Here is a 14,230-nt window from a genome sequence, read left to right as displayed (position 1 = left end):
TTCACTCTTGGTGTTGTACGTTATATGGACCTGGATAAATTTATGACATGTATATACCAGTATAATATCAGAATAATTGCCCTAAAAATCCTCTGTGCTCCACCTATTCATCCTTCCCTCCCCAACCCCCTGACCCCTGATTTTTTTTTTCTTTTTTACTGTCTCCATAGTTTTACCTTTTCCAGAATGTCACATAGTGGGAATCATACAGTATGAAACCTTTTCAGATTGGCTTCTTTCACTTAGTAACATGCATGTAAGTTTCCTCCATGTCTTTCCATGACTCATTTCTTTTTAGTGCTGAATAATACTCCATTGTATGCATGTGCTACAGTTTATTTAACCATTCACCTACAGAAAGATATCTTAGCTGCTTTCATGTTTTGGTAATTACTAATAAAGCTATTACAAACTCTCCTGGGCAGGTTTTTTTGTGGACCCAAGTTTTCAACTCCCTTGGGTAAACACCAAAGAACTCTGTGATTATTTTAAGGAAATTACAGACATATTGTTTCATCAGCAAAGATGTCAGCATATTTTTATGAAAGACAAAGAATCATTTTTCAAAAACATAACTACGACCTCATTCTCAAACTTAAAAAAGAGGAACAATTCTTTAACAGCATCAATTATACAGTTAGACCTCTCTCTTTTTTTTCAGGTCAGAGTGACAACGTGAGATCCAATTTTAAGGCATGAACACTTCCCCACACAATCACTTCAACCATTTTTGAGCAGAGATTTACAGAGTTTCTGACGGACATAATCTTTTTTGAGCCTCGTAACCACCCCATGCCTAAAATACAGCTGTTGTTTTTGCAGAATTAGTGAGGATTGGACAAAGATATGCATCATCATTTTTCTGATGAGGGCACTTTTCAGAGACTGGCTTGCAGTCTGGGGCAATGGCGCAAGTACAGGCTTTGGAGGTGCGTCTGGATCACTCCTCCCGTTCCATCCTTGTGTGACCCTGGGCAAGTTAGCTAACTCCCCTGAACGTTAGTTTGCTCCCCCGTAACACAGGGCCTATACAGATGTTGAAAGGCTATCGTCAGTATTTAAGCTACTAACTGAAGGCAGAGACCGAGCCAGGGTATACATGGGAGGGGCCTGATAGTACCCAGGTTCCCCCGACTCCAAAGCCCATCCTATATTCACCACAAACGCAATCCACACAAGACACTAGGTGGGACCCAGACACACGCGTGGCCGGACCGCAGGGATCACCGCTCACCGGGCACCCTCCCTTCACCCCGAGGCTCGGGTCTCACCCGCTCCGGGCCCCGAAGTTCTCAGGATGCTGCGGCTGCACGAGGACACCAGCCGCCCGAAGGTGACCGTCAGCGATGATACAGCTACAGACGCCGCCATCTTCCCGCAGCCTTGGCCGGAAGCGGAAGCTGCGCGAACCTTGTGCGTCGACGTACAAGCCCGGCCGGGAACGCTGGTCCGGCGGGGAACACCGGCCCGGCGCGGAAGCTGGGCTCCAGCGGCTCCGGGCTTAGGCCGGCGGAGGCGATGGCATCGGCGGCTGTGGAGAGTTTTGTGACCAAACAGCTGGACCTGCTGGAGCTCGAGAGAGACGCGGAGGTGGAGGAGCGCAGGTACGGGCGGCTGCGGGCGCCGCTCCTCTAGAGGTTGGTCTAGCCATTCCCTGCAGCCCCGCCCAGGCCCCGGGCGGAGTCTCCGAAGGGCTCGGCCTGACAGCTGGGCGGCAATTTCCTCTCGCGACCCCTCGAGTCCCGGCCGGCCCCTGCTTGGCCACCTCCAGAGATGGCAACCTCATCGCCTCCCGGGCAGCCCGCTGCGTTTTGGGACCCCTAAGAAGCCCTTTCTTTCTCGACCTGAAACCCCCCTGTCTGAACTTACACTCCTAGCTTCTGGCTCCGTCCCCCGTTCGCCCCGCGCCATGTTTGCAGCCCTTTTCCTTATTCAGACTCTGTAAACGCCGTTTGTGCCTGTTCTGTGCCAGGCCTCGGCAAAACGAGTAAGATGCAGTGTCTGCCGTTGATTCGGTCAAGTGGAGGCTCGGCGTGAGCAGAAGGGGGGACAGAAACATAAAACACTCCTGCCAGCTTGCCCAGCGCTGCCTATGTGTAGAGAATGTGCAGTGGGAGCTCCTGGGAAGAACTTCCTGCCCTGGGGATGGTCAAGGTGGCTTCTTGGAGGAGGTGGTGCCTGAGCACAGCCTGAAGAAAAGTAGCAGTTAAGCTGGTGGACACGGGGCCGAGGAGCTTTCCTGAAAGAGGTGTGGGGAGCCCTGAGAGAGCCAGGCTTATTTCTGAGTGGCAATAGTTATTTGCCTTTAACAGTAAGAACCTACTTGTGTACACTTTCCAGGCGTTAATTCCTTTCAACCTCATGCCAACCCTACAAAGTAGGTGACTGTTACTGTCCTTTTCCATCTAAAGAGACTGAGACAGAGAAGGGTTAAGTGACTTGCCCAGGATAACACAGTAGAGTCAGGTTTTGAGGTCAGGCGGTCTGATTCCAGAGTTGGCATTCAACCATTCATTGAAAGGAGTTATTTGAGAGGCTTTTGATCATGACGGTTAAGAGCTTTTGCAATCATACTGACCTTATTAGAATCCTATCTCCTGTGTTTATGGCCGTATAATTTTGTAGGTTCCATCTCTGAGCCTTACTTAAAAATGGAATGATTCCCACCCCACAGGTTTGCCCTGAGAATGAAATGATCCACGTACCAAGTGCAGAGTGAGCACAGTGAAGTACTGACGGAGGCTCTTCCTGACAATGGTGGACAGACAGGCAGGGGCCAGGCTGACGGGCCTTGCTGAGGCGCTTGCCTGTATTCTGTGTGCGGGGGATGGCCATCAGCGGGTTAAGCAGGTGAGGGAGGTGAATAAATTTGCATTTTAGGAGGACCCCTTGGGTGCTCTTGTTGCCACTTGGACAGGGAGAGGCCAGAGGTAAGGCAGTTAGGAGGCTCTGTTTAGTCTGGGTAAGCAGTAATGTGGGCTTGGACCAGGGCTGTGGTGGCCAGGAGGAGAGGCAGAGACCGAGCCAGGGTATACACGGGAGGGGCCTTGATAGGACTTAGTGGCAGCTGGGAATCAGGATGTGGGGAGTGAAAGTAGGGAAGGGGAAGGTGAGTTTAAGTTCTGTCTCAGGTAACTGGGAGAAGGGTCGTGGCATCGACTGCCCTAGGGGATATAGGAGGAGCAGGTTTGGGAGTAGAGCAGATTTGCGGTTCCGTTGGGGGCATATTTCGTGCCTGTGCCCAGATCTTTATCGATTTTACTTTCCCTTTTACTTTTTCTGCATGGGTAGAGGTAGAAACTGGTAAAGGTACAAATTCTGAAGCGTCGATACTGGGTGTCTTGTAGGTCCTGGCAGGAGAACATCTCTCCGAAAGAGCTCCAGAGCCGAGGCGTGTGTTTGCTGAAGCTGCAGGTGTCCAGCCAGTGCACCGGGCTGTACGGACGGCTGCTGGTCACCTTCAAGCCCAGGAGATGCGGGTTGGTGGTACCTCTTCCCAGTAACAGCTTTACCTCCGGTGTGTGCATGTTGATGTGGACATACATTTAAATATTGCTGGCACTCAAACTGTGACTTGTACACTTATTAAGGCCAGATTACAGTGACCATTTGGAAGATAAAGCATTGTAGTGGAGAAGTCTGAATTAGAAATCCAATAATTTATGTGGCTTTTGGTCATCTAGAGTGGCATTGTCCAAATGGCAGCCATTAGCCATGCTTGGTTATGGAACACTTGAAGTGTGCTAATGATTGCTGCAAGTGTAAAACACATACCAGATTTTGAAGATTATGTTAAAAAACAATTTGGAATATCTCACAAGTAATTTTTTGCATATTGATTCCATGTTGAAATAATATTTTTCTTATATTGGGTTAGATGAAATATCTTGTTATTAAAAACAATTTACCTGTTTCTTTCAAATTTTTTAATATGGCTGGATGCAGTGGCTCACGCCTGTAATCCTAGCATTTTGGGAGGTCCAGGTGGGAGGATTGCTTGAGGCCAGGAGTTTGAGACCAGCCCGAGCAACGTTTAAAAGAAGAAGAAGAAAAAAAAGAACAAAGAACAGCCTGGGCAACATAGCGAGGCACTGTCTGCAGAAACATTTTAAAAAGATTAGCTGGGCATGGTGGCACATGCCTGTAGTCCCAGCTATTTGGGAGGCTGAAGTGGGGGGATCACTTGAGCCCAGGAGTTCTTGGCTACAGTGAGCTATGATCATGCCATTGCACTCTAGCCTGGATAACAGAGCGAGACCCTGTCTCCAAAAAAAGATTTTTTAAAAATATGGCTACTAGAAAACTTAAATTACACATGACTCTCTTTATATTTCTTTATAATGGATAGCTTTGGTCTAGACTGTTAAACATGCAATATACATAGTTCTGTATTTCTAAACCTTTCTCATGCCAAATGTGCCTTGACTAAACTAGTGCCAGCCCTGTTGGAAAGGAGGAGAAGTTAGAAGAACCTTCTTAACCATGCACCTGGGCTGCTTGTGTTAGACAACCTCAGCCCTGGAAGCCTACAGAAAACAATGCTGCCAGTGCTGTACTTTCCACTATAAAAGTCTCTCTGCCTTGTTTTGGTCGTGACACAATTTTTTTGATTTCATGTTTTGATTTCTTAGATTCTTTTTTTTTTTTTTGATGCAGAATGCCACCACGCTCAGCTAAATTTTTCTATTTTTAATTGCCTGGCTAATTTTTTTCTGTTTTTTGGTAGAGATGGGGTCTCACTCTTGCTCGGGCTGGTCTCGAATTCCTGACCTGAAGTGATCCTCCTGCCTTGGCCTCCCAGAGTGCTAGGATTACAGGCGTGATTCACCATACCTGGCCATGATTTCCTAGATTCTTTCTCAAACAATTGTTGGAAGGAATACTGGCCAGATTTGGAGATGGGATGAGGGTATTTTGAGGGAGGGCAATGGGAGGAACCTGCTGCTTGGAGTCAGACCCAAGCAGAACTTGAATCTTACACTTTCTTGTTATGTGACCTGAGTTAGTCACTCACCTTCCAGGGAACAACAGTGCTGTGTGGGGTGGTCTTCAGGATAAAATGAGCAGGATTGAATGTGTATGCAGGTGGTTTGCAATTCTGAAATGCAATTCTGCAAATGCAAAGGTAAAGTTATATATTCATTCAATAAGTATCGTGGGGTGAATGAGCAAAGGAGATTAATGAATAGTTGATAAACAGGAAGACAGAAGAAGTGGCATTTACACAGAGAAGTAGCAAGCTGAAATTTTGGTGTTTTGATACAACTATTGATCAAATTCAGGTGAAGTGGTTATTTGTTTGTCTTCTGAGCAGTATTAAGTTTCAATAGCTCAGAAATATAATCCTGAAATGTGGGGTCCTGTATAGGGTGGCTCACGAGAAAGTAGTTGTGGAGATGGGCTCCTCTGTTCTCAGCCTGGTGGTGTTCCCTGTGCACAGAGCCAAACCCCTGTCCTGGGAGCATTGTCACTGAGCATTGTTGCTGCCTACTGTTTGTCTTTTTTTTCTTTTTTTTGAGACAGAGTCTCACTCTGTTGCCCAGGCTAGAGTGCCATGGCATCAACCTAGCTCACAGCAACCTCAAACTCTTGGGCTCAAGCGATCCTTCTGCCTCAGCCTCCCGAGTAGCTGGGACTACAGGCATGCGCCACCATGCCCAGCTAATTTTTTCTATATATTTTTAGTTGTCCAGATAATTTCTTTCTATTTTAGTAGAGACAGAGTCTTGCTTTTGCTCAGGCTGGTCTCGAACTCCTGAGCTCAAAGGATCCACCCGCCTTGGCCTCCCAGAGTGCTAGGATTACAGGCTTGAGCCACCGCGCCCGGGCTACTGTTTGTCTTTATAAAGTCGGGGAAGGAGATAGGGATGAGATTCAAGGTGCAGATGAAACTCACTGTCTAGAAGATTTCAGGCACAGAGTAAGTGGGGTATAAACAGACGTGAGTGACCCTGGCTCTTCTCTCAGTGTGCATTCTGTTTCAGTCATAACTGCCTGTGTTCCAGGTGATCAAAACCTGAGCCACACTGGCGTATGTAGGAAGGGAGTGCTTTGGTTGTCATGATGTGAAGGTGGCTGCAGGACTCAGAGGAGCGTGGAGGACTCAGCTTCTCTTTGTTTCTTGGCTCTGTCCTCTGCTGGGTTGGTTTCCATCTCATTCTGACCCTGCATGCTCTCAGGTTTCCATCTGGGGGAGAGAGTGAGGGTCTCTGTCCAGATGCCCAAGCACAAGGTTCATTGCATCTCGGGGCTCTGATTCAGCCACAGGCCCATCCTTGAACCAGTCGCTGTGGCCAGGGGGCACGTGAAGCACAGATGGGCTTAGGTGTGGGTCCGGGGAGGCCCCGAGACTCACCTGGCAGAGGGGAGACACCAGACAGTTATCATAGGCTGTGGGGAGATCTGTGCTGTGTGGGTGGCAAACAGCCACTATTCCCTTCCCTATTGAAGTTCCATTTCTGACTGGAATGTTCTTCCTCAGATGTGCCTGTGGCTTTTGCTTCATTCAATGCCCACCTGCTCCCCTGCCATCCTCAGAGAGGCCCTTCCCACCAGCTCTTTCTCAAGTAGTGCTCTCGTCCCTCTGTCCCTTTCCTGTGCTTTATTTTTCCTTAGAGCACTTAGCAGTGACATAGATCAGTGTATTTGTTTCTCTCTCCTCCCTGGTGTGAGGGCAGGGACTGGCCCTCAGGGTCAGTGCAGACCAGTGCCTAGAGCAGGGCCTGGTACATAGTAGGCATTTTAGATATTTTATTGGCTGTCACGCTCGTTTTGAATAGTTCATTGATCTCAAGTAAATTTTCACATATGATTCAGGTGTTAGTTAAAAATTTTTTTACTGTTAACTGATTCCATTTACTAAAGAAAATAACAAAGATATAACGTTTGAAATATGCTGGATTTTATGATATCACAATTAATATTTGAGTTTTTTCAGGGTTTTGTGTAACAGTTTTTGTTTTTGCAGGCGATATAGTGGGCCTGTATGATGCTGCCAGCGAAGGCCGTCAGCTGGCCACCGGGATCCTGACCCGCATCACCCAGAAGTCGGCCACGGTGGCCTTTGATGAGTCCCATGATTTCCAGCTCAGCTTGGACGGAGAGCATTCCTACAGACTGTTAAAACTTGCCAATGACGTCACTTACAAGCGACTGAAAAAGTAAGTGTTTGTGGCTGGAAATCGTGCGTAACATCTTCCTTAAACACAACTAGCTCACTCCTGCCGTTGCTGTTGAGCAAAGAGAGCAAGGAGTCACCGTGTGCCCCTCACGTGAGGTGGCGGCAGCGCCGGGGCAGGAGCTCAGTGCACTGAATCGCTGGCTTTCGCTGAGCTGCTAATTTTAGTTTTCTCTCTTGGCAGAGCTCTGATTGCGCTAAAGAAGTATCATTCTGGCCCCGCGTCCTTACTCATAGAGGTCCTCTTCGGCACATCGGCCCCCAGTCCTGCTAGTGAGATAAGTAAGAACTCTGGGGTTTTCTTTTGGTTGAAATCACTACTGAAAGTGTGGAGAACAATGTGACCTGGGGCTGTTGTAGCAAGAGTTTGAGAAGTTGGACCAGAAGTCTACCTTAACATCTTCCTAGAAATTTCTGCGAATGACTTGCATGAACTAGACTGCCCTCCTTGTACTCAGGACTAAAGCAGTAGCTCATTCCATGGAGGTGTTTATCTTTTATTTTTATTTTTCACCATCTGTCTAACCAGATGAACCACTGAGTTTTTAAATAATGTTCTTTCTAATGTATATAAATCTTTCATTTCAAAATGTAAGGCTATTTCTTCTAGTTCAGTGCTCTGTGAAAATAGAAGGTAGCTGATCATACTTTATGCTTGATAGCAATTTCTGGTTTGAAAAATCTCAATTCTAAAACCATTTGATTATTTTCTCAGTAGCCTTCAAATTCGAGATAATTTATTTCTGATTATAAGAGTAGTACATGGTAGTTGTAGAAAATTTGGAAAGAAAGAAGTGTATAAACACTACAAACCATGTGGTTTAGAGTTAGCCTCACTACTGGTATTTGTGTGTGTTCTTCTAGCCTTTTTTCTTTATCCATACAGAAAATGCGTCTGTTATACACACACACACACCCTCCTCTTTTTGCTTACGATAGCCTATGCACTATTCATATTCTTAAATGTTCTTGGAAAACCTCATTTTCTTTCTTTTTTTGAGACAAAGTCTCACTCTGTTCCCCTGAGTAGAGTGGTGTCAGCCTAGCCCACAGCAACCTCAAACTCATGGCCTTAAGCGATCCTCCTACCTCAGCCTCCTGAGTAGCTGGGACTACAGGCATGTACCACCATGCCTGGCTAATTTTTCTATTTTTAATAGAGACAGGGTCTCACTCTTGGTCAGGCTGGTCTCCAACTCCTGAGCTCAAGGGATCCTCCCGCCTTGACCTGCCAGAGTGCTAGGATTACAGGCGTGAGCCACCGCGCCTGGCCAGGAAACCTCATTTTTGAGGGGAGTTTATTATCTCATCAAGTGGCTTTCCATAACTTAACAATGCTCTAGATACGGACTTTCCCATTTTTTAAAGCAGTGGCTTTGGTCAAGTCTAATGCAAGGATTACCTTCCCACCATTTTATATCATGCTGTGCTAACACACTCCAGTGTTGTGTTAGCTTTAAAAACACGGGGCTTCGTTGTAGCTCTTTTTTAGTTTGTAGTCCCTCATTTAGCTTGTAAATATTCACCTTCTTTTTCCGTTTCCCTTTAGAAATTCTAAAAGCACTGACATTTCAATATTTTATTTTTGCCAAACATTCACTGAGGGGCTACTGTGTGCTAGAAACTGAGTTGGAAATTTATTTACTGTGTTTTGGGGACCACGGTATGTCTTGATCATAGCTGTTATCCAAGGAAAAGGGAACATGGTGTGGAGTAGTGGGATGTGATGGGAACTTTGGATTTGACGGTCCGTCACTGGTCGCACTCTCTGCCCTGATAACTGTTTTTCAGGTTGGCTTCGGCCTCACAGGTCTAGAGCAGCATGCCTTCTTCTGAGCTCCTCCCCGTTAGGCCCCTCTGTGTAGCAGGCACCGTACAGTGATCGCTGTGGCCACAGAGCCGAAGACAACGGTCCTTGCTCTCAAGAGCACAGAGCACTGGATGCAGGTCATTGGTCTTGGTCACAGCAGATTCAGAATAGAAACACAGTCCTGGAATTTGTTAGTACTTTTGTGGTCATTTATTTGTTTTTGTTGTTTTATGGGCACTTAAAAGAGTGACAATTTGGTAGAAATTAATATGTTCCAAGAAACATATACTTCATTTCTGTTATTCTAGAGCTGCGGTTCCTAACCCCTGGGCCACGGACTAGTACCCCAGAGCTCTGCCACCCCCACCACAACACCCCTCCCATCCCATGGAAAAATTGTCTTCCACGAAACTTAGGAACCAGGGGCCTCATGGCAAGAAGTGAGAGGCGGAGGTAGTGGCAGTGGTGGGTGAGCTGGCGAAGCTTCATCTGTATTTACAGCTGCTCCCCATCGCTGGCATCGCCGCCTGAGCTCCACCCCCACCTCCCCACTGCCCCGTGCATGGAAAAATCGTCTTTCATGAAACTGGTCCCTGGTGCCACAAAGATTGGGCACTGCTACTTTAGAATGTGAGTTGGGGCAACCTTTTTCCATAAAGGAACAGATGGTGAGTATTTAGACTTTTTGGGCCATACTGTAGCAGCAGATTGTGGCAGATATCAGCCAGAGGCGGGATGTAACTGAGTGGGCCTGGCCATGTTCCAGTAAAACTTAATGACAACAGGTAGCAGGCTGGTGTGGTCCGCAGTTTGCTGATTCTTATTTTTTCTTTTGAAACAGAGTCTTGCTCTGTTGCCCTGGGTAGAGTGCAGTGGCGTCACCATAGCTCACTGCAACCTCAAACTCCTGGGCTCGAGTGATCTTCCTTCCTCAGGGTCCCGAGTAGCTGGGATTATAGGCGTGCACCACCACGCCCGGCTAATTTTTCTATTTTTGATAGAGACAGTGTCTTGCTCTTTGTCAGGCTGGTCTCAAACTCCTGAGCTCAAGGATCCTCCCGCCTTGGCCTCCCAGAGTGCTGGGATTACAGGCGTGAGCCATCTTGCCAGGCCATTGCTGGTTCTTGTTCTAGGAGAAATCTTCTTTAGAAACAAAGCAGACCAGTTGTGAGTGGCTTGGATTGACCCTGTGGAGGTCGCGTGTATTCCCGTGTGCATCATTTATTGCCATCGGTGCGCACTCTGAGGAAGAACAGCAGGCGGCAGAGCGCTGGAGTCTAACGCTGTTGCTGCTTCTGCAGACCCGGTAACGTTCTACAACACCTCCCTGGACACCTCCCAGAAAGAAGCGGTTTCCTTTGCACTGTCTCAGAAGGAACTCGCCATCATCCACGGGCCTCCTGGCACTGGGAAAACCACGACGGTGGTGGAAATAATTCTCCAATCTGTGAAGCAAGGCTTAAAGGTGGGCCATGGGTGCTACTTCCTTGTCAGAATCCCTCAGCTTCTGGGGTGCCATGCTTAGCGGGGACTCAGCAGGGCCCCAGCCTCAGTTCTGGGATTGATCAGGAACATCACTGGAGCATTTGTTGGTTGGGCATTGGGCCAGGCCCTTTTCGATTTCTGCCAGTCCCATGGGACATGGGGCACATGCACAGGAGCACCAGCCCGGGTTACTGAGATCGGCTCCTGGAAGCCCTCTAAGACTGCAGAGCCTTTGTTGTGGACCAGGCCACGGTCCAGGGTTGTGTCGCTCAGCACACCAGCTGTGCTCGTGGTCTGTGCTTGGGCCCCTGCTGGGGCATGGAGTTGACCAGGGCCCAGCGTCTGGTCAAGGGAGACAGTGGTATTACGGTTGATCAGACAGCCTGGTTCATTGCTACGACGCACACGTGCAGTGCACAGATGACTGATTTTCCGAGATGTATTAATAATACTGTGCATTATTATTCACTTACATTTTTAATGGTAGAGAAGGGATATTTTGTCCTCATCTGCATTAGCTTGAGTCTTCATGGATCTGAGCCTGCGTAAAGCTTTTTAAAAATTCTTGATGAGAATTGGAATAATGATGGTCAGCATTTCTAGGTCAGCATTTACTGGGTGCTGCTTATGAACCAAGCACCTTTCCAAACGCTTTTCATGTATTTGCTTAATTAATCTTCACAGAAACCCCGTGTTCTGGGGCTGGTTGGTGGCCCCAGTTTATGGACAAGGAAACCGAGAACCAAGGTCAAGTGCCCAGCATTCAGCAGAGACTGGCAGAGCCAGGAACCAACCTGGGTAGAGCTGCTTCTGTCCAGAGCTTCAGGGAAACCTGTTATGCAGTTAAAAAATTGGTTTTCTACAAATGAATGTCTTTGCAGATGTTTGAAAACTGATAAGAAAAGATGACTTATTGGCAGGAAGCAGAGTAGTGGTTTTAATTGGGTACCTTCTATTTTAGTAAACAGCGTGAGTCAGGATGCACCCATGTTCACACTCATGTGCGAACGTGCCTTTGGACCCATCAGTGGGGTGGAGGTGATGCCAGGCATTTGCGGGAGTGGGGGGGATGCCCGAGGCCTCCTTCCTGGACTCCTTTTTGTCTTGTGGTTGGGGGCCTATAGGGACTCTCCTCTCTGCCTCTTCTGCCAGCTGCCGCCTACTTCTAATAGCGGCACTGTGGTTCCAGAAGCAAGACTGAGCCCATTCAGAGAGATGCTCCCTGTTTGACTTTGTCAGATGATGAAATGATTTGACTGGTGATATGATGGATGCCCCCATGATTATTTCAGGGCACACTTTAATTTTTTTTTTTTTTTTCTCCCTCTCAACCCAGCTTTTCCCGACTCCGGGAAGAACCGGGAAGAGAAAGCCTCACACTTTAATTTTTTGAGTATTCTCTTCCAGTTGCAAGTCACTTAACATGCTTTGGTGCTTTGGTGACTGATACATTTTGAAGATTATCCATTTGTGGGTTCCGGCTATCCAGAGATAGTATCAGTTTGCAGTAACGTGTCCTTGAGGCCGTCCTCATATTAAAGCTGCATGCTGACACTGTAACACGTGTGGCAATCTGCCTCTCTCTCTTTACCTTTAAGCCTTCCTGTTGTTTTAATGTAAACTGAAGTGGTTTGATTAGGAAAGAAATGACCAAACCCTCACTTGTGCTTGGCGTTCCCAGGTTCTGTGCTGCGCTCCCTCTAACGTCGCGGTGGACAATCTGGTAGAGCGTCTGGCTCGGTGTAAGCAACGGATTCTGCGCCTTGGGCACCCCTCCCGGATCCTGGAGTCCATTCAGGAGCACTCCCTCGATGCCGTCTTAGCGCGGAGTGACAATGCCCAGATTGTGGCAGATATCAGAAAGGACATCGATCAGGTCTTTGTATGTGTCTCAGCCAGCGTCCACTTGGCGTGTAGTTTTCTGATCTGCAGTCTGTTTAAGGAGTGAACTGTATCTGTCTCCATTCCTCTTGCTCTTCTCTTGCCTCTATTTAATAATTTAAAAAATCGGACTGCCCTTTTAGATAGAGAACTATACTCAGCATTGAATAGAGACTCCACGGTCTTCAAGGTATCTGATAAGTACGTGAGGAGTTGTCTTAAAGAAAACATTTTCCTAAGTGTCTCCCTATGTCTGGTCATGTTTTCTAGTTAAGAGTGGTAAGAGGGAAAAAAAGCAGCCTGAAAATAAAAATTCAAAAATTAGGCATCCTCCCAAATCCTTTCTGTCCATTTTACATTATCCCTGTGAAAGAGGACGCCAGGCATCTGGAGAACTGGGTAGGGGTGGATTCAGTTTGAGACGGTGTTTCTCCCTGCAGCCCAGCGCTTTCGAGCGCTTTCGAGCGCTTTGCTTCTCTAGTGCGCATGTCTGCTCCACGTCCTTGCCCCGTGTCCTGTCCCATGTTGACTCACCTTCATAATCTCCACTCCTCGGTGTCCCAGCCTTGGAAGGGGGATGGCGGCGGGCGGGGAGTGTTGTGAGCATAGAGGCTGCCAGTGCCAGCGTGGAGCTGGGCAGCCCACTTGGGAGGTGGAGCCAGGACAGACGCAGGCCATTCGAGTTAAAGGCCATGTAGGAATATGCAGTGATGTTATCTGCTCCATCACAAATGTGGTTGCTTTCGTTTTCTTACTCCTGGTGAAACCAGTGTTTCTCTGGATTTTCTTCTCTGTAAATTAGGCACAATAAAACACCTCCATCACCCCTGTCAAAACTCCATCCTCCAAAGCAGACATCACAAATAAGGAAGGGGTTATGTCTTTTTAGGGTAGCAAAGTGAATTGGGATTTAGGTAAGCATTTTATGGGTTGAAAAGAAATTTTTTTTTTTTAAGACCAGTCAAGTGCAGCAATGAGAAGGGGGAAAGAGCGGAACAGGGAGTTCGATCTGTGAACAATCAAGTGGGGTAACTCACTGCCTTCGGACCAGCCGAAAAAAATGCTTTAATCTTTTGAAAATGTGGAATCAAAATGCAGCTCCGCCTCTCCATTTATAAGCACCTGCAGCCCAGATCCTGATATGGGCAGGAGCTTTTTCTTCCCCAAGAGCACGCCCGATGACTGTGCGGGGCAGGGCTGGTCCAATTTGTGGCCTCCTCTGAGTTTGCAGTTAAAACACTGCCTTCCTCCAGGACTGAAAACGTTCCCTTCCTGCCTCTCCCTGTGTGGGTGACAGCGACTTTAAGGCAAGTTAGGACGTAAGGTGCTTAGTCACCCATGTGTATCTGTGGCTCCTTCCAGACAGATTTTTGACTTTTTATTGCTTTTTAAGGAGCTTATTGAACTGGGCCAACTGATTATAAATAGCAATACTACATAGCGTTAGAGAAGTGCAAAGTCATGTCAAAATAATTATATTTTCTTTGCTTCCCTTTATAGGTGAAAAACAAAAAGACCCAGGATAAGAGAGAGAAAAGTAATTTTCGAAATGAGATTAAGCTGTTAAGAAAAGAACTGAAGGCAAGGGAAGAAGCAGCCATGCTGGAAAGCCTCACTTCAGCAAAGGTGGTCCTTGCCACAAACACGGGTGAGCAAGGGCGTCTCTGTCCTGCCTGTGTGGCCTCAAAGAAGGGGTTGGGGGTGCTCCCTCTTGTTTGGTTTTCTGGAAGAGTTTATGTAGGATTGCTATTATTTCTTCCTTAAATGTTGGATAGAGTTTACCAGTGAAGCTGGACCTGGAATTTTCTTTTTAGAGAGGTTTTCAACTACAAATTCAGTTTCTTTAATAGATACAACATTCAATTTCTTTTTTTTTT

The 14,230-nt window shown here is 47.2% G+C and overlaps 1 protein-coding gene across 1 annotated transcript in view; it reads left to right on the top strand.

The window, feature by feature from the left end:
- The first annotated feature begins 1,410 nt into the window (after positions 1 to 1,410).
- The window catches only part of IGHMBP2 (immunoglobulin mu binding protein 2), a 25,945-nt gene continuing 13,125 nt past the window's right edge, over positions 1,411 to 14,230 (top strand). Inside the window, exons 1-7 of the mRNA XM_012665613.1 lie at positions 1,411 to 1,604; positions 3,348 to 3,517; positions 6,968 to 7,160; positions 7,362 to 7,459; positions 10,289 to 10,452; positions 12,154 to 12,354; positions 13,854 to 14,001. Of these exons, the coding sequence (XP_012521067.1) occupies positions 1,519 to 1,604; positions 3,348 to 3,517; positions 6,968 to 7,160; positions 7,362 to 7,459; positions 10,289 to 10,452; positions 12,154 to 12,354; positions 13,854 to 14,001 (1,060 nt within the window). The 5' untranslated portion in view covers positions 1,411 to 1,518. The remainder of the gene's footprint in view (positions 1,605 to 3,347; positions 3,518 to 6,967; positions 7,161 to 7,361; positions 7,460 to 10,288; positions 10,453 to 12,153; positions 12,355 to 13,853; positions 14,002 to 14,230) is intronic.

The sequence above is a fragment of the Propithecus coquereli genome, unplaced genomic scaffold (genome assembly GCF_000956105.1).
Source record: "Propithecus coquereli isolate 6110/MARCELLA unplaced genomic scaffold, Pcoq_1.0 Scaffold120, whole genome shotgun sequence".
NCBI classification, from domain to species: domain Eukaryota; kingdom Metazoa; phylum Chordata; class Mammalia; order Primates; family Indriidae; genus Propithecus; species Propithecus coquereli.
This window is presented reverse-complemented; position numbering and strand designations above follow the sequence as displayed.